At 47.1% G+C, this 25810-nt stretch overlaps 1 protein-coding gene across 1 annotated transcript; it reads right to left on the bottom strand.

Annotated features, from left to right (window-relative positions):
• Positions 1–4042: 4042 nt before the first annotated feature.
• Positions 4043–25731, bottom strand: SF3A1 (splicing factor 3a, subunit 1, 120kDa). The gene is made up of 16 exons (XM_008571360.1): positions 25553–25731; positions 22045–22166; positions 16600–16807; positions 15129–15386; positions 12329–12403; positions 11430–11580; positions 10909–11102; positions 9941–10058; positions 9483–9668; positions 8660–8781; positions 8311–8556; positions 7547–7754; positions 6866–7020; positions 5626–5727; positions 5443–5514; positions 4043–4558 (listed from the first exon to the last, which is right to left on the bottom strand). The coding sequence occupies exons 1-16, from the start codon at positions 25613–25615 to the stop codon at positions 4457–4459; spliced, it is 2382 nt and encodes a 793-aa protein (XP_008569582.1). The 5' UTR covers positions 25616–25731; the 3' UTR covers positions 4043–4456.
• Positions 25732–25810: the final 79 nt, after the last annotated feature.

The following is a 25810-nucleotide window of genomic DNA, read 5'->3' as shown; positions in this document are numbered from 1 at the left end:
ACTGTCTATTTCGCCATCTTGACCAGAAGTGTAACACTTGTTCTTCCTTTTAGACTCTGCCTGTGACATCTCTTCTTCAGGGAAGCCCACCTATATTGTAATTGTTTATACATGTGTCATTTTTCCTAGATCGGTAACTCTCCATCTTGAGCATGCGTCAGAATAACTGCAGAGTTTGCTAAAACACAGATTGCTGGGCCCTTCCCCTTGAGTTTCTGAGTTAGAGCATCTAGAACTTACATTTCTAACAGATTCCCAGATTATGCTGGTGTTGCTGATCTGGGGACTGCTCTTTGAGAGACACTAGTCTAGACTGAAAACTCCCAGGGGCAGGGATGACACCGGGTGGCCATAAAGTCTGCAAACATAGACAATATTGTTTTATTATGTATTTTATTTATTTATTTATTTATTTTTGTCTTTTGTCTTTTTTCCGTGTCCGGCAACGGATCGCAACCCTCAGTGTTGCCCCCGTACCGGACCGGGGACCGGCAACGGGATTGCAAACCTCGGTGTTGCTCCCGCGCCTCGCTCAGCCAGTGAGCGGGAACCGGTATGTATGTGGGATCCGAACCCTCGGATGGGAGCGCCGCCACGCTTCCCAAGCGGCGCACTATCCAGTGCGCCACCGGGCCGGCCCCATGCGTCATTTTTCTTATACCTCCTTTTCTTTGTCCTCCTTACTGTGGCTGCTTCGTCTTCAACCTAGAGCCCTTTATGGCAGCAGCTCCTGGCCTTACATCCTTCCTCACACATCCACAAGTCTTCTGGTAGCTTCTGTTCAATGGTGAGGAGGCTACACTCTCTCACGTCAACCACTTACGCTGGGTCACATGCCTACCCTAATCATCACAGCTCAGGGATAGGAATCACTGATGGGCTTAATTGAACTTGGCTTAAAGCAACAGTATTACCTTCTCTGTAATGATATAATGATGAGCAGGAGTTTATTTTGTCTTGCTTCATGGATTATAGGGCCCAGGGATACTGAGAATTATTTGCTTTCATGCTCTTTTTAAAATATAACCATGCAGAATAGTTAAAAGCAAATCGCCGAATCAGGTAGTTAATGATCGTAACTCCAAAATCTTACATTTTACTTTTATTTTTAAAAAGTAAACTTCTAAAAATCTCATATACTAGTGTGTATACTCACATATACTCTTAAATATGAGTTGTACTATACTTTTCTGATTTTTTAATATAATTTTTTAAAAAGTTGAAACATAGTTGTTATCTTGATTTCTCAATTATGGGGATAAATCATATTACATATGATTGCTATAGTTACAATACATAGCAGATTTCCATTCAAGTATATATCCTAATATAACCATTACATATATTCTCTAACACAATATATAACTTTAAAGTGAAATGGGTCTGATCTAGTGACCTCCTCTAGGCTACATAAGTATTCACTTCAAGCAGCAGGTTCAATTGAAAGTGAAATTCCTTAATGTCTTTGACTCCTGGAGCTCTCTGCATGCAAGTCTTTAAAATTATAGTGACTCTGAAAGTGTCAAGTTCACCTGGTTTTCCCAGTGGTCTCACAACGGGAACATTTTCTCCCTATTTCACAGCCCGGTGTGGCGGAGCAGTGCAAACACTGTGGTCACCAGGAATGGATGAGCTGCTTTGGCTTTTCAAAGCCCTCACTGATTACGTGACCTTGGGTATTATACCTCATTTAAAAATGGGGCAATTAATCCTCAGGAGATTGCAGTGAGAATCAAAAAAGCTGTGCTAGCAGCTTTGTAAAGAGCAAGGTGCTACCTAGTGTTGCAGGCCCTAAACAGATGTGCAGTACTGGACCACATGCTGGGCCCATCCCCACTGATGGTCACAAGGCCTTGTGGTCGATGGGCCTTCTGTGACTGAGTAAGCCAGGACAGATGTTCATTCAGGAGGTCCAGGAAACTGGGCTCGCTACCCACAGGGCGGCTCAAAGAGCCCATTCACTTACATTGCGCCCAGCAGCATTCCTGAACCCGTCACAGCCTCAGCCGCAGAGGCCCTCTAAGGTCTGTAAGTCCACGGAAGAGCGTACTCTGACACCATGCCCTGCCCCTTCCCACTCCCAGAAAGAAATAAGAGCCTAGAGTGTGGAACTGCCCCAAGTCCCTTGACCCCTTTCCCTCTTGGTATGAGACCCAGGTAGTCCTCAGGGGCAGTTTTGATGTTGGCCATGGAGAAGCAACCAGCAGTGGGCTCACTGTAGGCACCTAGACCATGAGGCCCACCTTCAGGAAGCCAAATTTTGACTTGTTTCCAAGGGCAAACTTTTAGCAATCAAGCTAAAGGCAAATTTCAGCCAGGGTGAGGAATGATATCCCATCAACAAAGTTAAAAAGGTGATGAATCCAGCAATTTGTAATGGAGCCATGACTGCACTGTGTAGAGGGGCTGCCTGAGCCCTAGGTTTGGAATTGGAAGCTCTGAGCTTGGCTGAGGTGGGGAGGCAGGGGTCAGGTGGTGACTTGATTACTGGTTCTGTGACCTTGGCAATGGTCTCACCCCTCTGAGCCCTGGAAATGACCTGATGGGGCAGCTAGGAGCATCAAAAGCATTGGGAACTCTCAGGGGCTACACACGTGACATCTTCAGGATGAAATGTGCTTTGGGTTTAAAATCAGGAAACGGTTATCAACAGGCTCTGCCCTTCCTCCCTCTGAACACCCACAGCAGCACCTATCTCCATCATAGTGTGATTCCAAAAATAACAGCCTTTGTCTGGCTCTTACTCAGGGACCAGGACTATAACAAGTGTTTTGCATACATTCTCTTTTCATCTTTGTATTGTATGGCTGTGGTCACGCAACTCACCCTCTCAGTCTCGGTGCCTCAGTTTATTCGATTGTTAAATAAGAATACTCTCATGAGAATTATTATTATTATTTTTTTTTTTGAAAGATGACCGGTAAGGGGATCTCAACCCTTGGCTTGGTGTTGTCAGCACCACGCTCAGCCAGTGAGCAAACCGGCCATCCCTATATAGGACCCCGAACCCATGGCCTTGGTGTTATCAGCACCGCACTCTACCAAGTGAGCCACGGGCCGGCCTACTCTCATGAGAATTATATCAGTTAAAATTGATAAAGTGCTTAAAACAGTAAGGAGTAAAATAGTTAAATTTTATAAAGTCCTTAGAATAGTGCATGGCTTTGGCACTAGATATTTGTTAAGTAAACACATTTTATTTATTTTTATTTTTATTTTTATTTTTTGTCTTTTTCGTGACCGGCAAGGGGATCACAACCCTTGGTGTGGTGTTGTCCACCCCGCGCTCAGCCAGTGAGCGCACCGGCCAGTCCTATATAGGATCCGAACCTGCGGCGGGAGCGTCGCTGTGCTCCCAAGCGCCACACTCTCCCGAGTGCGCCACGGGCTCGGCCCAAGTAAACACATTTTAAAGAAACCTCATGTCCGTGCTCACACCGGGTGAGTCACCTGCCCAGGGCCACAGAGCCCGTCAGGTGATGGGTGATCCAGGCTTGCAGGAAACTGCTACCTTCAAGTCTCATCTCCACTGCCCACTGACCCAGGGACTGTATCATGTGTCTTTGTTCTTCTGTGCTGCCTGGCATGCTGAAGGCATCCTGTGTTAGGCTGTTAAATACACAGGGCTAGGCCTTTGGAAGGTCCTGATTTTTTTTTTTTTTTTTTTTTTTTCAAGAAGACCGGTAAGGGGATCTTAACCCTTGACTCGGTGTAGTCAGCACCATGCTCTCTGAAGCGAGCTAACCAGCCATCCCAATATAACATCTGAACCCGTGGCCTTGGTGTTATCAGCATCACACTCTCCTGAGTGAGCTACGGGCCGGCCCTAAGGTCCCGATGTTTTAAGAGAGCAATACAAATACTTAGCTTTTTAAAAGTTTAAGAAGATTCTAGTACATAAAAGATATGACGGTGGCAAGAATTTACTTACAAAGCCTAGGATTCCTCAGAGCAGAGGACCCACACAGCACTGTATAGTGTTCCCACTGCCTCAAGTCTGGACAGGGCATAGGTGGCCAAGGGACAAGTCTCATTACACTGATTTCACAAGAAGGGTCCAAGAGGTTTATTAGCCCATGGCAAGATACAAAATGATTAATGACAATAACCATATTCTATCAGCCAAGTGCCACTTGGCAGTATAAAACTATCCTACAGGGCATCCCTGGGCTCTCAGTTCCTAATGGACTGCCCAAAGAAATGAATGCCCTCAAATCAAGTCCCTAACACAGAGGGATTCCAGAGAGTGGCTTAAAAGGCCCTGATACTCCTACCAATGTGGAGAAGGGGTGGGGGAAATGAACCTCTGCAGGACAATCTGAATTCTCAAACTGAGTAAAAGGGACACAAATGTACAGGAAGCTCCTGAGGCCCCAGGCAGGCCTCCTCATCTGGGGCAGGGGGTGGGGGACAGGAGAGACAAAACGACAGGGACCGGACAGCGGGTTTCTTTCTTTTACTTCTTCCTCCCGCCTCTCTCCTTGAGAGCCAGGTGGATGATTGCACCATTGGCCATGTTGTAGTAAGCCAGTGAGTTGGAATCCTTGATGAAGATGCCCTAGAAAACAGATGGCATGTCTTAGTGCGGGACAACCTGGCCTTGAGCACACTGCCACAGCTTCACAGCTCTGAGCTCAGGATGCTCACACTCTGAATTTAGCAAATACAGGCACTTGAGGGAAGGTGGGGGGGAAGGGGTGCAGGAGATTGGAGGGCTCTGGCTCCCCGTCAGTATGCTTTTTCCTTCCTTCCCATTGACTTATGCTTCCCCTTTGTCAGCATTTGGCTCAAAGATCAACTCCCCAAGAAGCTGGCCCTGACCAATCCCATGAAGTTTTAATTCTCAACTCATAAAACCTTTAGAAATCACCTAGTCCACACAGCCTCACTTCATAGAGGATGAAACTAAGGCCCACAGTAGGGATTTGTTAAAACTTCAAAGAGGGAGAACATAGCACCCTGTGTAACCTGGTGGGCATCAGGCTGGGCTGGACTATCACCTCCGTGTCCACACACAAAGCCATGTGCCTGATGTCACACTGGCTGGGATGGCCCCACCACTAAGTCAGAAACCCACCAGAGCACTCCCAGGTCTTGCCCCCAGATCTCTAGCCTCAGTTGCTAAGGTAAAGGGTTTTCTGGATCCCATACAAGACTGTACTGTCAGAGCATCATGCTGTCAGGATATTGGCAGTGGGCTTGTCGTATACGGCTTTTATAGTGTTGAGATACTTCCCTTCTATACTTAATTTGCTAAGAGTCTTTATCATGAAGGGATGTTGAATTTTACACTCCCATCCAGCATCATCACTTCTAGGATGGACTCAGATATCCATACCCAGATATCTCCCCACTCCTGTTTGTTTCCACAGGGGATTTAGCTTCTGGGACAGCACAGATATTGCGACCCAAGGGGCAGGACCACAGATGCTTTGGACTCACCTCATACTGTAGCTTCTGTTTCCCTGCAGGCATGCCTGTGGCTTCGTGAATCTTCACCTTGATGACAGAGACCTGCGGGACAAGGAAAGGTTATTCACTCCCTTGCTAAGGCCAGCTGGAGCAAGCTGTCCCGATCCCTTGGTTCCCATGCACCTGATGTCAGTTGGTATTAGCAAGCCATACCTGGTCTGTGAGTGGGAGGGTGAAGACCAGCACCTGTCCATTCAGTTTCCATTCTGTTTTATCCTGCATGTTGGGCACCTGGACTTTGATGGACACTGGACCCTGCAAAAGAGGAGATGGCCTTATGACCTATGCTCTGCTATCCCAGACCCAGTGACAGATAATATCACCTGTCCATCTAAGCTCCTGGATTCTGGCCCGACTCACTACTGACAGCACTTGTGAGGTTGCACTAGTCATTCGCCCTTTTCAAGATTTGGTTTCTCTTCTTTAAAATGATCCCTGCCTTGCCTCCTGATAAATCTGGAGCTAAAGTGAAGAAGTTAGGTAAAAATGCTCTGTAAACCCCAAAAAATACCCCATGGGGAAAGAATATGACCTGTGAGGTCAGAAGACCTAAGTTCTCAATTCAGTTCCCAGCTGACTAGGTCTCTCTGAGCCTCAAGGTGATTACCTGTAAAATAAGGTCAATCACAACTACAGCAGAGTACTGTTGCGAGCATAAAACAAAATAGTGCCAATAAAGGACCTGGTTCTATCCTGGCACTTGAGTGAGTGCTCAAGAAATGAGAACTATTATTAGAAAGAAAACAAAGATTTGGTCAAATGCATTGGTGGAGTGGAGGCTACTGTGTCCTCACTGGAGCACAACACTTCGCCAAGCACTGGCAGTGACAAGGTTCCCATCTCTCCTTATTCCAGCACCACAACAGGATTCCACCCCAACATGCAGACCTCCTAAGTGTTGGAGCTCAGAGGAAGGCCACATTGAACTTATGTGCAGTGCACCCAGGATTTCCTCCAGGTGTCTAGAGGCCCTTTCTTTGTTTTTTGGTGGCTGGCCAGTATGGGGATCCGAACCCTTGACCTTGGTGTTATAACACCACACTCTAACCAACTGAGCTGACTGGCCAGCCTAAGAGCCCCTTTCATACCCAAGTCATACTACTACTGCAGCTAGGTCTCCTTGCTGGCCTCCACAAGAGTCCACACCAGGGGTGTTGATGACCACCACTGCTCTTTGCTCTTCCACTTGCCCCACATTTAGTGTGGCAAGAACACATTTATTGTGTTCAGAAGCCCTCAGAAGCCTTCAACGGCTGGCCTAGACCCCAGAAGCCAAAACTGTAGGAGTGGAACAGGATCAGCCAAAGGAGTGACTGGCTGATCATGTGACTGGGCAGTACTGGATCCCCTGCTAAACACTCCAGGCCACAGGAAGCACTCTGGGATCCCATACCTTGTTCCTACGCAGGAACTCCTCCTCAGGCATGAGGCTGTCCTCTGTCTTCAGTTTCTTGGAGGCAGGCTCATCTTCCATGGGTGGTGGAGGGTGCACAGGGGGCATTGGGGCTGGAGCTGGGACAGGTGCCACAGGTGGAGCAGGTACAAAGGCTGCAAAGTCAGGAATAATCAACCCCTTGAGTTGGGGAAACGGGCCCAGGACTCAGGGCTGGTGAAAATCTGACAGGGGAGACTGCAAAGGTTTTGCCCAGTCAGAGGTGTGAAGTGCTACTCCTTACTGAGTCTGGAAGCCAGCAGCTTCCCCAGCAGAGGGACCTGGGAGGCTGCCCAGATTGGGCAGCAGGGGACTGGAGGAAGGGCAGGACTGATGGATGGACTGATGGATGGAGTGGATGCCAGCTGACAACAAGCATCTGTCAGGTCTGAGCCTGTCTGGGGCCTGCCCCTAGTACACAGACACCAGCTACACTATTTTAGCCTCCTATCCCACCCCCTGCCGCCCCCCGGAGCTGTGGTTTCTGGCTCTGGGATCTTTCACTTAGGAAGCCAGGGCTCTCCTCTGTACTGGATACCAAGCTGGAACAGCTGGCACTAACATCAGCCACTGCTGTACTGACAGTGCTTAGCTTGTAGTCCCTGACCCAATGGCCTGAAAAGCAATATGAGAGACACTGACCTGTTGGCACAATCATGGGGGGTGGGCGGGGTGCCATGATAGGAGGGGCCGAAGGAGGCATGGGCACCACATTGATCCTGGGCGCATGGATGATGGGCGGCATGGGGGCAATCACTGAGCCTGGGGGCAGCCGGACCACAGAAGCCATCGGGGGCCGGGGCATGACAGGTACTGCGGACACAACTGTAGTGCGGACGGGAGGCGGCATCTGTGGTAGGGAAGAAACCCACAGATCACAGGAAGAAGAGCACGCACAGCTGGTAGCTGGCAACATGCAGCTCTGAGGACTGGGACTGGATAGCTCCAGCTCAGCCCCCAAAGACCAAGAGACTACAGTCCCACACAGGTATCTGACAGAAACTGCGCTGCTGAAAGGCCCACTGTGACATTCTCTCCTCTTGGGATTTGGCAGGTCACACCCAACCAGCTGCTCGTGGAAGACGCTGAGAGCTCCACTAAAGAGGCTGACCTTGACTCAGCTTCCTGTAGATGGGCTAAAAGTCTTCAAAGACCTGTTAAGCCCTGCAGCCTTTCTCTGCCTCAAACCTGCTTCTCATATTTGCCACTTGCCTCCCTCCCTGTTCTAATCCTCCTCTGTGGAGAGATCAGGCTATAGATTCCCACTTCCATTTAAAGGGTTCTCTTTCAACCTGACCCACTCAGCACCCAAGTCCCTCTATAAGGCACTTGCCCTTCGCAGCCAACAGTATCCAACCCCAAGAACCAAGCTCTAAAACATCAGTCACATGAGGCTGCTGGCTTACTGCAGGTGGTCGGGGCACTGAGGTGATGGGTGGGGCAGAGCTGGGGATGTTGGTGGCTGAAGACGGAGGTGGTGGCTGCTGGGGGATCTCATTGGGCTTGCTAGGGCCAATCTTCTCTTTGGTGTCATCTTCTGGCACCAGGCCTTTGGCTTTGTGGATGGCCTCGATCTGTTCCTGGAGGGTAATGTTGGCCTGGGCAGCCTGCTGGGTCCGGGCCATGCTGCCTGAGTGGCCATCCCAGGTCACCTGCAAGGGAAAACAGAGCCACAGCTTGTCAGAGCTCTTGGAACTGAGCCCAAGTATGGGAAACAGAGGGCAGAAAAGGTACTAAGATTCACTTTGGCCACACCTTTTCCTCTGGCTTCTGAATCTCCTCCTCACCGATCTTCTTACCGATGGCTGTTTCCTCTACACCAAAGATGTCAGTACGCCGCTCAGCCAACTGCTTCAAGCTGCTCTCAATATCCAGACCTGTACACATTCAAAGAGTGGAGGCAGGGGAGAGAAAGAGAAACTGAACTAGGTGCTCTCCTCACAAGGCAGCTGCTTTTCTGGTGTGCAGGCTGGAGGCCGATTCCATGGGATGAGGCTGACTCTGGGGCCTAACACAGCATTCTTGTTCTCCGAGCCTGGGGAAAGCTGCCCAGTGGGCACTAAGCCTATAAACCCAGTACTTGTCCAATCTCTGGACTTACAAAAGGACGGTGGGCCAGAGAGGGGAAACTGCAAGGACAAGGTCACGTGAGAGGCAAGGAGCAGAATCGGGACAGAAAGCCTGGTCTCCTGTCTCTGGCACAGTTCCCTATCATACTGCTTCTCACATAGCAGCAAACGGACCATCGTTATTTCCTTTCAAGGAGCTCAAGGCAGTCCAGCCACCAGTGCCCTCAGGCTAAAACAGACATGGGAATGAGTGCCCCTCCCAGCTATAGCCAGATCTTGTTCTGGGATGTCAATGGGCACATGTCATCTTTGCCAGTGCCTGCCTTTGGAGAGTTCCTGTGGAGAGTCCTACTGGAAAATGGGGAGTTCTTTTGCAACATCAGAGGCTGCGTCTATCATCAAAAGCTTTTGTGGACCTCAATTATTGCTTTCTATGTTTGCTTAAAGCAAGTTGACCGTAATTCCATAATTTGGAGATTCCCATGGGCTCTCTCATAAGCCCATCTCACCTGGTGCATACACCTCATCGTCGCTCTGCTTCTCGCGGATGGAGCGATCGCGCTGCTCCAGCCAGCGGGGGTCGAGGAGCCCGATGCGCATGTGTTCCTGCATTTTGCTGGCAGGGATCTTCTCCCCAGTGATAGGGGACACAAGATATTCATCTGGAGCAGGGGCTGGAGGCAGGGGCTTGGAAGCTAAAAGGAAACAAAGATGGTGAGAATACTGGGTGGCAGCCTGGTATTGAACCATTCATTTGAGACATATCCATTCAGTGCCACCTGGCACTGCACAATGCACCAAGGCACCAGAGACAACTAAGACCTGTTCCTTACATCAAGGCCTAGAATAGAGGGGCTAGCAATGCTTTTACAGCAAGCTGCCTCAAACCCTCTAAAAAACAGGTCTGAGGAACCAAGAACACACAAGACCTTTCTGGGCAGTCCAAGGGCTGGGAAGCAGGCCCTACCTTTGGGATCATAGTCCTTTCGGACAATGACTTGGTCTGGAGTTGGGGGCAAAGGCGGAGGCATGGGCGTCTCTGGGGGTGGGGGCACTTTCTGCCCGTCTTCTTCATCATCTGAACCCTGAAAAGCAAAGCAGAGGCAGGACTCAGAGAGGTAAAAAGAGGTCACCCTCCTGCAGCTGATCCCTGGCCTTGGCTTCTGCCAGCCAGTGTCCATGTACTAAGCCTCCCATGGCAGTCGAGGCCAGCCGGCAGCAGGCCAAGCTGCTTCCTCACACCATGAATGGGAGCGCTGAGGGCCTTGGTGCTAATGCTCCTCCCAGGCATTTCCAGCAGCTGGCACCAGGCAGTCCCAAGAGGCCAAGGGCACTTAACATGCTGGGGAGGGGTGAGGGAGGGCGAGTCAGCACGCAATGGTAGCCGCTCATGGAGCAATGCTGGGAGGGCGAGAAAAAGTCAATTCCCACAGACACAGAGGCCCTTTCTTCTCAGGCTACACACAAATTCTTTCCAAAGGGTGGGGAGAACAGCTTGGCTCTGGTGACTATGCCTGCTTGAAGGGCCTGGCTTGAAGTGGGTAGGGATGTCTATAAGTGTAGGCTACATTTGGAAAAGCTCTGGGAGCTTTGTGCCTAGCTAAGAGCTCAGAATGCACCAAAGCATAGGGCAATGTTGAATTCCCTGAGGGCTGGCATGGGAGGGGTAGGGGAGCATGGCCTCTGAGCCAAAGAAAGGCCACAGAACAGGGCCGGCACAGCTTTTAGATCCTTGCCTGTGAATGAATCTTTGTTGCCAGAGCTGTAAAGAGACTCTGTGCTGACTAGGCTTCAGCAGCTGTATGGCCTTGTTCAGGGTCCATGCCTCCTTTCCAGCCTCATAAGGGAGCTGGATCTCTGACTCTGGTGGAGAGCACCCTGATCTCCTGGGACTCCAGGGAGGAAGGTCACCTGCAGGCCTGCCCAGGAGCATACCTCATCCATGTCTTGCACTTGGGTGTCCTGATCCAGCTGGGAAGGAGGCTCCTCAGCCTTTTCCTGTTTCTCATCCTCCTCATCAGACTCAACCTCCATCTCGACCTCCTCACTCTCTCCAAACTTCTCATAGCGCTCCTGAATGAGGATTCGGGCTCCCAGCTCCTCCGGTGTGGTGGGTGGAGGGAAGTTCCCTGGCAGAAGGTGAGCCAGAGTCAAAGGGATTCCTTATCAAAGGCCCGTCTATTTGCCTTGTCTGTCTGAGCTCTCCAAGGGCCAGGGCTATGTCTGATTTCTCTCCCTATCTCCAGAGGCCCACCGAGGGTCTGGCAGAATATGTATTTGTTGAATTGTGTTTTAATTGGGCAAAATGGTAGAACTGAAGTCTTCTGGGAGCAGAGAGGAAACAGACACTGATAAAGCCCTCTGAGAGATACTGCTGCTCCCTGGGAACATTTGTGCCACATCTCCCAGGATGGCTCAAAGCTCCTGGCTCCCCGTCACTTTCCTCACAGACATACCCTGCTCATTGGGTTGGAAGTCCACTGTTTCCACCACCACAAAATCATGCCAATCGATTTGAGCATAGGCCACCCGCTCCTTCTCCTTCTCCTCCTCTTCTTTCTTCCTCTCACGCTCCTGGAACTTGGCCCACTCCACTCGGTAACACACCTGCAGGGACAGGAACCAGCATGTTGCTGAGCTGAATCGGGTTCTGCTCCTAATGAGACTGTCACTTCCAGAGCCTTCATCAAACCCAGCATCTCCTTCAGAATAGGATGCTGCTCTGTCCATAAGGGGAACTTCCTGGAGCAAACTATGGCATTTGCGTCTCATTTCAGCCAGGCCCAGAGTTTGGACAGGATAAAAATTCTCAATGCTACAGAAACCCTCTGTCTGGGCCCCAAGGGCAACTGTTTGTTATAACCTCAAAGTTTTCTGCTTGAGTTGGCAAGGTGCTCTTTGTTCACAGAGCAGCAAAATCCTCCAGGAAGTCTGCATGACAGCCTACTGTCCTCAAGAGAAGCAGCAGTCTGACTGCCTGAAAAACAAAAACATTCACACAGCCTCCCAAAACAGCCAGCACCAATATGTCTTTGCGACTCTGAAAACATGGGAGCTTCAAAAGGCATTTATCACCAGAGGATGTACCTTGGAGTTGGCCTTCTAGCTATAGTAGATTAGAGAGAGACCTACTAAAGCTGAGAGCTAGGCAAGAAGTAGCATTATATCAGGAGGCATATGGAATCCAGGTTTCCTTAGCCTTTGTAGCCAGACAGAAGACCTTTCTTCCTACCACTCCTATGCCTGGAACATAATAAGGTACTACCTCAGAGACTGTTTCCAGACACTAAACAGAACCCACATGGTAGAATTTGCACCATCAGTTACTTGTTGCAAGAAATCCTATTTAGCTTACCTGATCCAAAACTTCTCGAGGGTTTTCAGCCTCTTTCTTGAGCTTTGCAAATAAACCTTTGGGTGGAATCAAGATCTGAAACAGAAGAGTTAAAGCAACTGTCAGTATACCACAGCCCATGGGGTAAAGATGTGGCTCTCCTGAGCCTGCTGTAAGGCCCAGGAGATGGGAGAATATGGGATTCCAGGTCCCAAATCCAGCTCCACTTGGCTGTGAAACTTTGGGCAAGTTACTTAATCCCTATAATTTAGTTTCTTTCTACAAAATGGTGACACCACCACTTAAAGTTGGCACCATCAACTTAAAAAGGTTGCTTCAAGCATTAGCAGGGAAGAATACAAAGCACTGGCAGATTACCCAGAACACAGTATATGATGGCTGCTTTCCTGAAACTGATCTGCTCCTACCCTTTTGAAAATGCTACTCAGAGGGCCGACCCTGTGGCGCACTCGGGAGAGTGCAGTGCTGGGAGCGCAGCACCGCTCCCGCCGCAGGTTCAGATCCTATATAGGAATGGCTGGTGCACTCACTGGCTGAGCATGGTGCGAGCGACACCAAGCCAAGGGTTGCGATCCCCTTACTGGTCACGAAAAAGACCAAAAAAAAAAAAAAAGAAAAAAGAAAATGCTACTCAGAGGGCTGACCCTGTGGCGCACTCGGGAGAGTGCAGTGCTGGGAGCGCAGCACCGCTCCCGCCGCAGGTTCAGATCCTATATAGGAATGGCTGGGGCACTCACTGGCTGAGCATGGTGCAAGCGACACCAAGCCAAGGGTTGCGATCCCCTTACTGGTCACGAAAAAGACCAAAAAAAAAAAAAAAAAAGAAAAAAGAAAAAAGAAAATGCTACTCAGGCCTCCTCTGACTATCCTATTTAGGACTGCAGCCTACCTGCCCCACATCCCTATATTTCCATCCCCTTTCTTTCTCTCTAGTATTTAGCACCATCTGACATACACTGACATCACACTTGTCTCCTCTCCACTAGACTAGAAACTCCATGAAGACAAGGATTTCTGTCTTCTGTTCACTACAATTCCAGCACCCTGAATAATGTCTGACAATGTATATTTACTGAGCGAATAAATGCTGCCTGTTCTAAACAGCCAGCCATTCCAACTACCCCAACAGTTATCTGTTGCCACTGGCAAATTGGCTCAACCCCACCCTGATCCTCCTCATACCCCTACCCCAAGGAACTATCTGTTCATAGAGGCTTCCACGGCTAGAGACAGACACCAGTACCCTCAAATAAGAATAGTAAATGCCAATACCCAAGTTCTGAGAGGGAAACAAACAGGAAAGTAATAAAATAAAAAGGGATCTGGGGATCTTCAACCCCAGAAGCAGGCCACTGGGGGAAATTAACCCAAGCCTCAATGTCTGATACTGTGTACTTAAAGTAACCCTTTAGCTTTGGGCCTTCAGTAATTGTTATTTTAACTACTCTACTACTAGCTTCTGGATTTGGTCATTTTCTTTCTTTCTTTTTTTTTTTTTTTCTTTTAAAAGATGACCGGTAAGGGGATCTTAACCCTTGACTTGGTGTTGTCAGCACCACGCTCACCCAGTGAGCACACCAGCCATCCCTATATGGGATCCGAACCCGTGGTCTTGGTGTTATCAGCACCACACTCTCCCGAGTGAGCCACAGGCCGGCCCCAAGATTTGGTCATTTTCTAAACACAAACATTTTTACAATTTTTTCTAATCATATACTTAGAGTGAATGAAGTTAGAGGAAACCCTTATGAGTCCTTTCAAGTCACATCTTTAATGTACTGTTTCTAGATATCAAGAACAGATGTTTAGACCATCCCACTGAAAAGTGAGGAAAACAATCTCTGCTATATATGTAGCAAGAAAAATGTGACAGGCCAATCTATACCAGTGCACTTTGCAATGAATTAATGATCTGATTATTTTAAATACCAGTATTGACTTGTTCAGATTCTTGATTGCAATAATGTCACATGGTAATTAAGATCTTAGGGTCTGGAGTGAATAATGCCAGAGCTCAAGTCACAGTTCTGTAACCTCCTAGCTGTGTGGCCCTGGCCAAATTAACACCTCTGTGCTTCAGTTTTCTCTTCTGTAAAGTGAGCATAATAGTGGCTACCTTATAAGACTATTAGAGATTAAATGAGAAAATGCTGCATATGTAAGCTCTCAATAAAGGTTAGCTATTCTAACTTATATGAGTATTAAATGATTTCCCAACACCTATTTAAATGATATTTCTGATTTCAGGTATTCTATAGGGTAAAGAACAAAGGTTTTAGAGTCAAATGTGGGTTTAAATCTCAGCACAGCTACTTACTAGTTGAGAGACCATGAGTACATGACTTCACCTCTCTGAGCCTGCTTCTGCTTCTGTAAAAATGGAAAAAAACACTTCCCTCATGGGTTCTTGTGAGGATTAAATTAGGTAATAGGAGGCAATTGTTAAGGACTTGCTTCTTCTCAGGCCCTGCACTAGGCAACTGAAAATGGAAATGTAGTTAAAAGCAGCTAGCGTTATCTTGACCTTGATACTTAGCAGGCAAACACCTAATGGTAGTAAGCAAGCATGTGTTTCATTTCTCTTTAGAAATAAGAGGTCTGTGTTGCATTTAAAGGAATAACTGAATAGAAAAAGGCAAGATTTTTTACATTAAACTGGGGTTCATCTGCCCAGAGGCCCCACAGGGAAGCGATGTCCTCATAAATAGTGAGTGGATGGAATGCTTCCAGTGGTAAGATGCCTTTCTTTCATGGGTCCAGCCCACCCAGTCCCCACTCGGCCCCTGCCCTGCCCAGGCACCTTGGTATACTGTTCCACCAGCTTTGTGAAGTAATTAAAAAGGCTGTGCTGCGGACGGAGAAAATCAAACTGGTAATTGCGCTGCTCTTTCTGCATCAGCTGGGTCAAAAACTGGCGCCCATTCCTGGCCACAAATTGAGCGGTCAGCTTCACCACATCAAGGTCAAAGGCTGAGATGGAAGGAGGGTCAGCAATGAATTCAAACTCAGGAGGAGGCTCTTTTGGCACGATGGTCTCTTGGATCACCTGGGCTTGGACCTAAGATGCAGAAGGAATATGAGGCAAGAGGTACAGAGGTGAACTGACTCCAGAGAGAGGGGATGAGAACACACCCCCAGCAAGATGGCCATGGACTTCTACGCTTCTATTAATTATGCACATAACACTGGCACTTGGGGTGAGAGAATCCTAACTCACAAGGGCATCAATTTCTAGGCCAACTGTAGCCTCAACTCCCTGAACAGCTCTGAGTGTCTAAGACCCATGACCGTCTGTATCTCTGCTACTGCCCTAAAATCTAGGGTCAAAAGTGGGTGTTGGAACACCCAGAAGGAACATGGCTTATTAAATCCCACCTAAGGGGGACAGAAATGCAGGAAGGCCTACATGTGCACCAAGAACCCTACTGTACACCAAGAACCCTACTATACAGCAAGAACCCTACTATACAAAAAGTTTCCACAACCTCCACATGAACAAGGCAGACAGAGCAGGTACTGTGAATCCTTTTTATAGATGAGGAAACTGAGGTAGCCAGAGGCCCTAGAAGTAATTAATTGCAATCCAAGATCTTAGAACCTGACTTTAACCTTTACATCCCACTGCAAAACAAGGGGGCTGCTTTTCCACCATGGCTCAGGAGAAGAACAAAGTGAAGAGACTGGTCCAGGTCTACACAGAAGCAAAATGTGTTGGCCCTTCCTATCTTCATTCACAGCAGTCCCCAGTGCTGGACCTTAGTGCAGGGAAGGTGATATTAGGGCAGTTCAAACAGAGGGGCCCTGGGAAGATGAGACAGAAGGGAAAGGATGGCACAAGAAGGGGACATAGACCACACTGCATCCTTCAGCACAGCCAGGTCCTTCATACACCATGGCACTGCTCTCATACCATGGTCAAGGCCTTGCATAAATCACATTTCCCCAGGCCTCAGATTCCTCATCTGTAAAATGGTCGCTCTGCCAGCCTCCTCATGCAGTGCCTGTGAGGAGTCAATAAGACAAGGCTCCTAAAGCACTGAGCACACAGCTGGACAAGCAGTGCTCAGGAAATGCCAAGCGTCATCAGCACTTCACTGCCTCAGCCTCAGCGTCTGCCTCTGTAAGATGGGGACAACCACCTCACTTCTCTCCCTGGCTGGTTGTGAGTATGGACAGCAGAGTTAAATACTATGCACCTGCTTCCTGTCCTTCCCACCTTTCTCAGCCCTGGGGAAGTAAGGGGAGGGTTTGGGAGGGGCTGGGCTCCAAACCTTCTGAGGAAGCTGCTGCTGAGTGGCTTGCTGCTGCTGCTGCATAACTTTGGGGATGGCAGCCGAGGGCTCCTGAGCCTTCCCCTCCTTGAACTCGCTGACCTTGTGGCGGTAGTAGGCATGGTAAGGATCATTGGGGTTCAGGAAGTTAAACTTGGGGTTATTGATCTCGTTCTGTCGTATCCTAGCTTCAAATTCCGGTCCATTTCTAGAAGGAGGAAAAAGAGAAGAATAACACCACAACCTCATGACTGCTTAAATCCAGAATACCACCATATGAGCCTCCTTCTTGCCACCACCCACTGCTTAAACCAGCCTGTGCCTCAGCACAGCAGACATGCTCCTTGAGCCCTCTATTATCAGTGGGCAGTGCCATCTGCCTCCATTCCACCTGACCCAGGCTATCTTTATCACAGGGTCTTCCTGACTTTGGTCATTCCTTAGCCCCTCTGCCAATCTTGCCATTTCCAAAACCATCTGGGCAATTGCTTTTTCCTCTTAATAAAATTAATTTACTTGAAAAAATTTGTTTAAAAAGGAAAGTACCTATTACTATATCAAATAAAATCAGTATGCCTTTACTAAAAAGTGTTAGTCAAAAATAAATACTGTACAAGACTACTTGAAAAACAGAAAAGATAATACATTCAGCAAAAAAAGATAATGCAAATCTTTCCATGAACTTTTTGAAGCACCCTCATACAAAGAAAAGAAAATAATGTTGCCAAAGTTCAGCTAGACCTTTGCTGAGACTAGTTATCTTAGTTAAAAGTGGGCATTAGTGCTAGAGTGATGTTAAAGATATACCAGCACCAAACGGACTTTGTCCTTTCAAGAATGAGAAGGATTGGAAAAAACATGAAACTTTAGATGATTTGACTAAAATACCTCGTCCAAGTACTGCCTAAAATCACTTTATTTCCCACTGGTGAGGCCCACACTAGTAGACTCTCTGCAAGGCGCATTCAGATGACACGGTGTGGCAAGATAAATGGGGGTGGGGGGTCCTCCCCCTGCTCTCTGTACCCCAGATCTTTCCCATGTCCCCAGTTTGCATGTCTTCAAAACCTCAGGCTAATGAAAAAAAATGTCCCTATCATGATGTTTAGGCTACCCTGATTTTTAAAGAACCCCAATGTAATATTTGAAGGCATCACCCATACAGAAAACACTTATGTCAGTGAGAAAGCACAGTAACCTTAAAGACACAAGATGTGTACGCATTCAAGTTTCAGGTTCACTACTGACTCACTCTGACACAGTGAAAGTTACCAAACTACTCTTTGCCTCGATTTCCCCATGTGTAAATGTGGCTAACACTGCCTTCCCTCTATCTTGAAGAACTGTTGAGATCAAATCACTTAAGAAGATGCCCAAGTCTTTTTAAATCATACAGTAGCCTACAAATGCAAGGGGCTGTTCCATAAACATTTGAGATGATTTGGGTATTAGGAGATGTCTGTCAGGTTTCCATCACTCTTTTTTTTTTTTTTTTTTAAATATTCTTTTTTTTTTTTCCTTTTTGTCTTTTTTTTCGTGACCGGCAACGGATCGCAACCCTCAGTATCACGCCTGTACCGGACCGGGACCGGCCACGGGATCGCAACCCTCGGTGTTGCTCCCGCCCCTCGCTCAGCCAGTGAGCGGCCGGTCTGCATGTGGGATCCAAACCCTCGGCGGGAGCGCCACCACGCTTCCCAAGCGGCGCACTATAGCAGTGCGCCACCGGGCTGGCCCAGGTTTCCATCACTCTTTAGGCCAGAACCCTGCACTAGAGATGCCCCAAACACACCAAGGGGCTAGTGCCAGTCAGATTGCTCCACTCTCCTTAGACTTTCATACCCCCCTGGCCCTATCAGTTAAAAAGAGGGCAGAAGATAAGGTACAGTCAATGCTGTGCCCAGATTAGGCACCACAACAATATGCACCAGGCTGGTGGTCATCAAAACCCAGGGTGGTTCCTCAGCAAGTTCTGGTCACACCCTGTAGTGTGACTAACACCATGAGGTCTCAATTTGACAGTACATTAGCCCAACTAAAACCTCATGCTTTATGAAGAAACATTTCCCCCCTCCTAAAATAATGCAAACCACACACAAGGAGTAGGGTGAATGCATACTTAAATCCTGCTAAACTAGGCCACCATCCCCAGCAAGTGCCCAGGGCAAATGAAGAGCTACTAGAAAAAGGTTCCCTGATTGTTTCCTACATTACTGCCGCCTAAGCCATAACCTCACCACATCTGGGAACAATCTGAAAGAAAAAACAATGAGAAGGCAGACATCTTCATTCCGAGCTATTCTGTTGTTTTAAATCCTAATGTTAATTTTAGGACTATATCCTCTAATATAGAAGGAATAGATTTCAGCAGAAAAAGACATGATTTTGACTAAACCCAGCCGATGGGACTTTTTAAGGGTAATTTCCACTTCAGTTTCTTGACAGCAAAGTGCAAGGAAGGGAAGATCTAACCTGGATGAAAAAAAAACTCCTTTTGCAAAACCACACTGGATTGTTGATTTCTACTGTATGCTCCATCAACGTCTGTGAACCCAGCAGAAGTGGAGTACAGAGTCCTGCTTGCTTGTTTTATCCCAGAATGAGATATTGGTCTGTCCCTTCATTGCAATGTAAATGAAAGCAAGTTTGCAGATTTTAGAAATGCCCACAAAAGCAATCACCATAGCTAAAAATCGATCTAGAGATGTGGATGTATGCTCATTTTTAAGGGAACTTGGATAAACAAACTCTTATTTCTGTGGCAGCAGAGGACGGCATAAAATTAATTAAAAGCTACTTGGCAAAATGTTTAAGAAATCTTTAAAAACGCTCTTTCAGCCAGTAATGTGCCACACAGAATTTTATTCTAAGGTAACAATCTAAAAGAGAAGGAAAATGCTCAGAGACTTCCCCACAGCTTCCATCTGCCAAACTGAAATGCTGGAAACAACCTCAAAGGAAAACATACAGGAGATGGTCAAGTCAAGGACGGCCTTCACCTCAGCAAGGTGCATCCTCTCAGAGAAGGACCCTGCAGCATCAGGAAGACCACAGAGCAATGTGGAAAAATGCTTACAACACAGCATGGGAGAGAAAAACGGGATGTGAATGTATCTCTGCTAGTATTACAAGGACTGAAAAAAAGGATGTCAAGGGCTAGAAGGAAACAAGAAAAAGTGAAACAGCTGGTAGAAACTATACTGGTAGTAAGACTGTGGTGATTCTTCACCCAACACCCTTTTCCTATTTATTCGGTATTGGGGAAAAGGGGAAGCATGAACGTTGCTATAAGACATTAAACATTTATCTTAAACTTGACACTTGCTGCCCTAAATATGACATGGCACAGAGCAGCTTTTAACTGAATAACCAAGTTAATCAAAACCCTTGAAATGTGATAAGATGAATCTGTACAGAGCTAATACAGTGAGACATCAACCAGAGTAATTTCTTTCTATGTTTAATCTTATTAGGAGGCTGGGAAAGGAAAGGTTTATTAATGATTTATTGTGATAGGGATGCTGCCTCGGGGGAGTGATTGTCAAGGTGTGGCCCCCCAGAGAGCAAATGCCCTGACTGAAGGCAGCAGTCTGCTCAGGACCAGCTACTGTTTCTATGCAAGAAGGTGCTGTTCAGTTTATCAAGAGAAGCCAGAAATCCAGATTTATTGTGAAATCTCCTCATTTTAAAATAGTGGCAACTAATTTGAATTTTAAAAAAATATTTCTAGAACAAACAAAACATTGCTAAGCTGGACATGGCCTGCTAGCTGCCAAAGGAATACTTACTAGGAAATGCATTGACCTTTGGAGTCAAGTGGCCATCAAGAAGATTTCATCTAAGGATGTGTGAGTGTGTAAAAGTACAAAAGGGAGAGACAGGAGAAACTCAGACCGATTTCCACCCCATCTGAGAAGACAGCTAACACCTACGTCATGTAACAACTACTTTCAGTCCCATTACCGCACTCCTGCCTCACAACAAACCTGAGGTGGCATTGTATTCAATCTTGCAGATGGGTCATTTGAGGCTCTGTGGAATGTGGTCCTTGCACAATGAGAATGCCAAGCCCCCTTTTTATCTTCCTCAGGCCAGCAGCCCAGAAACAGACACACACACTGTCTGTGACAAAGCAGCTTTCCAGGGAAGATCTAACCTGGAGAAAAAAAATCTCCTTTTGCAAAACCACACTGGGGTTTTTTTTTTTTTTTTTTTCACACTGGGTTGTTGATTTCTACTGCATGCTGCATGAATATGTGTGAACCCAGCAGAAGTAGAACACAGAGTCCTGCTTGCTTGTTTTATCCTAGAATGAGATATTGATCTGTCCTTTCACTGCAATGTAAATTAAAGCAAGTTTGCAGATTTTAGAAATGCCCACAAATGCAATCACCATAACTAAAAATCTACGGCCACTTGACTCAGGCCCATTTGGAAGCATAAATTCTTGGTGACTGTGGAAGTGGGTGTGACTCTCACTTTGGCTACTGCTGTGTTATGCTGGAGATGCCAGTCTGCATGTTAGGTAACATGTCACTGCTGTGAAGGTTTTGTTTTGTTGGTGGCTGGCTGGTACGGGGATCCGAACCTTTGCCCTTGGTGTTACCAGCACCATGCTCTCCCAAGTGAGCTAAGCAGCCAGCCCTATTGCCATGAAAGTTGATGAAATCACTTTGTGGGACCTAGACAAAATAGAGCCAGGAAAGGCAAAAAGAAGGCAGGGCTCATGCTTGCTTGTCTGAGGTAAGAACTGTCTCCAAGGACCTTCTAAAAACCCATCAGAAATCCCTTCATGTCTTTCATGCATCTCCTGCTTTGCACGTACACACGTTTCTGTGACAAAGTTCATCATTAGATATTCTTTAGAACTGTAATAATTCATATAAGATGCCCGGAGAAGAAACTATATGCTTGGAGAAGAAACTATCCAGTTACGGCACCTCAACCAATGAACTGGTGACAAATCTGACTTTGAGACTCTGAAACCAATGAATTCTGTTTCCAAGCAGCTTACATGAACCTCTCCCTTTTTGCCAATATAAAAGTATTCTCTTACCCTTCCCTCACTCAAGGCATTCATGGCCTGCCATGGTATGCATTCCAGATTATAATCCTATTTTTTCATTCTTATTTTTTTGGTGGCTGGCCAGTATAGGGATCCGAACCCTTAACCTTGGTGTTATGACTCCATACTCTAACCAACTGAGCTAACTGGCCAGCCCTATAATCCTATATCTATTCCTAAATAAACTCAATGTACTTGGAGATATTTTTGTCTATGTGTTTTTTTTAGGTTAATACTGCCGTCTTATAGTTTTAGATGAATTAACAGGCCTAAGCCAACAATGCCTCTCTAAAATCCCCAACATTACTCTTGTGCTGATTCAGGAACTCTTTGTGCCAAAATCCACTTCTGACCCACTCAAACAGAAGTAGCTATCTTACCTGGCCACAAAGCTGGCAGTCTTGTCAACGATATTCCTGACCTCTGGAGGAGGGTAAATAATCCCCACCACTGGCTTGGAAGGGGTAGAATCATCCTTTGAAGATGCTTCTTCTTCTGTGGGCTGTGAAAACAGGAAAAGGAAATAAGGTATTGAAGTCCCTGGTTTAGAGAGGAATCCCCAACATTAAACTCCTCCAAAATATTGTTGAGAGCACAGACTTCCCTTGGGTTAGAATGCTCTGCTTGAGAAAAGCAGTTCTCTTAACCACACTGTGCTTGCATGGGCTGCTCCCGGAGAACCAGTGAAAAGAGTAGCCTCCCTGACTTTGCCCTTGTTAGACTGTCTTAGTGGGACCCAGAGTCTGCATTTTTACCAAGTGCCCATGTGATTAAGATGCAGAGGCTCTGACTACATTCTGAGAAACCATGTTCCAGAATCCAGAAGGCCACATCTGTAACCCTGCACCCAGCGCTGTTTCTGGTACGGGATATTTAATGATTTTTTGCTGAATAAACAGGAAATTCCCTGCTGGCAGCTCCTTTTTCCTTGAATGCCCTTTCCCTTTGCATCCATTCCACAGTCTTTTTCGTTTTGTTTTTTTGGCGGGGTTTTTTTTGGCTGCTGGCTGTAGAGGGATCCAAATGCTTGACCATGGTGTTATATAACACTGCACCCTAACCAACAGAGCTTTCCAATTTCACAGTCTTAACCACAATTCAATGCTCAAATGTTTTGTTCAACTCCACTTGAATATTCTACATTAATTGTCCCATCAGTTCCAATAGTCTTCCCTCAGCAGCTTCTTCCCTTTAGTAAACAAAGGGTCAAGTCTCTCATCATAGACAAATAAAGTCTCTCCCCTGCCTTGATGTTCTTTCTGCTGCTGCCTTCTTCCTCCTCCTCCCTCTGGTAGCTAAACGTCTGACTTCTCTGCAGTCTTGCTGTTCCCACTTCCTCACTTCCCCATTCATTTCAAGTGCTCTTGCCAGTCAAAAATCAATGCCTACAGCCACCTACAACCATCATCTGAGTGTGACTGGTGACCAGTCTTTCTCAAAATTCTCTACTCAACAAAACTCCCCACTCAATTCCCAGGCCCAACTGTCACCTGTCTTTTCTTCTTGCTCACCATGTCACCCAAGTTTCTTTCCTGGCTCCCGTTTTACTTCCTGCCCTGTAATGTTGGAGACCTTCAAAATTCTGTTCTTGGTTCTTTTCATAGTATTCCCACTGTCCTCCACTTCCCCTACCACCTGTAGGTTGAACAGTCCTACCCAAATTGATGTTCCAGATCATTCTTGTGTGCCACAGAGCTTTAGATCCAGCTGACTCCTGGGCACTTTCATCCCTAACCTCTTTCCTCGTGAACGGCTACCCAGTCATCCATGCCAAAAACTCAGGCCTCCTCTCCCTTCCTCAGCCTCCACATTCAATAATAAAAACATTTATCAAGCAGAGTGGGTCCCAGATACTTTTCTAAACACTTTAAATATATTAACACTTATAACCCTTATGAGCGCCCCGTGAGGTAAGTACTCTTATTATCTCCATATTACAGATGACAAGACGAAGGAATAGAGAGCTTAGCTAGCCCAATGGCAGACCAAGATTCCAACACATCATTTTGGCTGAAGAGCATGCACGATCAGCCGCTTTGTGACAAGAGCTTGCTTATCCCCTCTGCCCCATCCTCTGCCGCAATCTAGGCCAGGCCCCAGTGTCTTTTGAATAGAGTATGACTGGTCTCCTGTCCTCCTAACTATTCTCCACATCACTACCTACCTGAATTTCTGAACCACAAAGGTCACTATCCAGCTCAAAATTCTTCCTTTTCTCCCCGCTGTCTTCAAGGAAAAGTTCTAATCCTTAGAATCACATCTCCTGCTACCACTGTTCCAACCTTATACTTCAACCACGCTTATTCATTTACCCTTGACCAAGGCACCATCTGATTCTTATCTCATTGTCTTTGCACTTATTACCTAGTATTAACTTGTTTATTTTCCCCCAGTGCCTGGGAAAATGCCAGGGACACACAGGCACTTAAATATTTGAGAAAAGGGCATGAGTCTCTTGAGTCACATTCCTCATTGTATTCTGAACTCAAAGCAGTGATCAGCACCTAGCATATGCTCAATAATTGTCTGCCGAATGAATCAAGGATGCTATTTCTCTTCCCCAATCTCCAACCCAATGAAGTCCTACTCATCCTTCCAAAAGCAATTTACCTCTCACTCCTGTGAGCTTCCCCTACCTTAATCTCTCCTCTACCCCAAAAAGCAATGTTGATTGGATTATCACCTCCTTTGTACCTGACATTATAGGGCACATCATACCATACTGCAATTATTTATGCCCATCTTTCCTTCTCAGCTGATTGAGAGCTTTTTAAGGGCTGGCCAGCACTGTATCATTTACAGCAATCTGAACAATATGTTGAACATTCAAGTATGTCTGTCTTCCCACTAACCTGAGCTCCCTAATGTGCCTATTCATTCCAGTAACCTCAGAGCCTGGCTCAGTGTTTGGCTTATGGTAAGCATCAGGTAGGTGCTGAGAATTAACACCTGAGAAAGAATGTAGCTCAGAGAAATCTAAGAAACACAAGGTTTGCTAAATTTAAAAGGCCCAAAGCATAGGGCTGCAGTCACATCTACCTCACCCTTGTCTGGCATAATTGCTAAAGCACACGTTTTAGCAATTGTTTCCAGACTAGATGCCACCTCAACAGGTATAAACTACCTAAACGTAATCACAAGTTGTACAACACAACCCTCATCCTTGCTGTATTTCAAGGGTTCTGGAATTTATGACGCAAAGAGCAATGTATAGCCAATAAGTATCTTATGTTATTTTGGTGAACCAATGTAAATTCTTGGTAAACAATTTTGGAACTGCCCCTTTAAGATTCTCCTTTTTTCTTTAAATATTACTGACTCCTCTTTTGTCCTCCGGAGCTCATTTTCAACAGCTTGAATTTGTGGTTCCCGGGTTACAATCTTAAAATTTGGCCCAAATAAGCTGTTTTATATTTTTGCCGCAGTTTCTTCCTTTAGGTCGAAACATACACAGATGTACCGGCCAGGCTGGGAAATAAGGGACTACTGGGTAAAGGCGTGGGGGGGCCGGGAGGGCCCAACTGGCACAGAAGACCAGTGAATGGGTTGGTTCAGTGCTTCTCACACTTTAACGAACCACCTTGCAATCTTGTTAAGATGCAGATTCCTATTTAGAAGGTCTGAGGTGGAGACTGCATTTCTGATCAGCTCCCAAGTGGTGTTGATCCTGAGGGTGCGCGGCCCACTTTGAGAACCAATGTTCTAAAGAGCGCGCTTCGCTACCGGAAGGCGGCGCAGCGCGAAAAGCGCGCTGCCTCCTGGGACTTGCAGTCTCTCTAAAACCTCTAGAGCCACCTCTTTCCTGCGCGAGCGAAAAGTGCCCGCGCCGGCGGGGAAGGCCCAAGCCAAGGCTGGGGGCCGCCAGTCGAGGTGAGGGGGGCGCCGTACCTGTTTGGGCTCGGTAGCCACGGGCGGCGGCGGAGGGACCGCCTGCACGGGTCCGGCCGGCATGACTGCGACGCTGAGAGCTGCCAGTCCGCCTCGGTGTCAGTGACCAGTGCCGCGTCAAGACAGGATCCCTGAACGGACGACACGACGAGCTCACAAGATGGCCGCGCCTCAGCAAGCAAGTCGTCGTTGGAGCGGCGGTGTGACGCACTTCCGGGACCCGCCCCCCTCGCGGCGGCGTGCCTCCCGCCCCTCCCT

This window comes from Galeopterus variegatus, unplaced genomic scaffold, assembly GCF_000696425.1.
Source record: "Galeopterus variegatus unplaced genomic scaffold, G_variegatus-3.0.2 Scaffold684, whole genome shotgun sequence".
Classification (NCBI taxonomy): Eukaryota; Metazoa; Chordata; class Mammalia; order Dermoptera; family Cynocephalidae; genus Galeopterus; species Galeopterus variegatus.
The sequence above is the reverse complement of the archived record's forward strand: the minus strand, read 5'-3'. Positions and strand labels throughout refer to the sequence as shown.

Bases quoted from the DNA above. Each gene is read 5' to 3' on its own strand.
- SF3A1 (XM_008571360.1), bottom strand. From the start codon at position 25,615: ATGCCGGCCGGACCCGTGCAGGCGGTCCCTCCGCCGCCGCCCGTGGCT. The intron at 8,782-9,482 runs GTGAGATGGGCT...GAATGTGTACAG, and splicing joins CGATGAGGTGTATGCACCAG to GTCTGGATATTGAGAGCAGC. The intron at 7,021-7,546 runs GTCAGTGTCTCT...CTGACTTTGCAG, and splicing joins CCCCATGATTGTGCCAACAG to CCTTTGTACCTGCTCCACCT.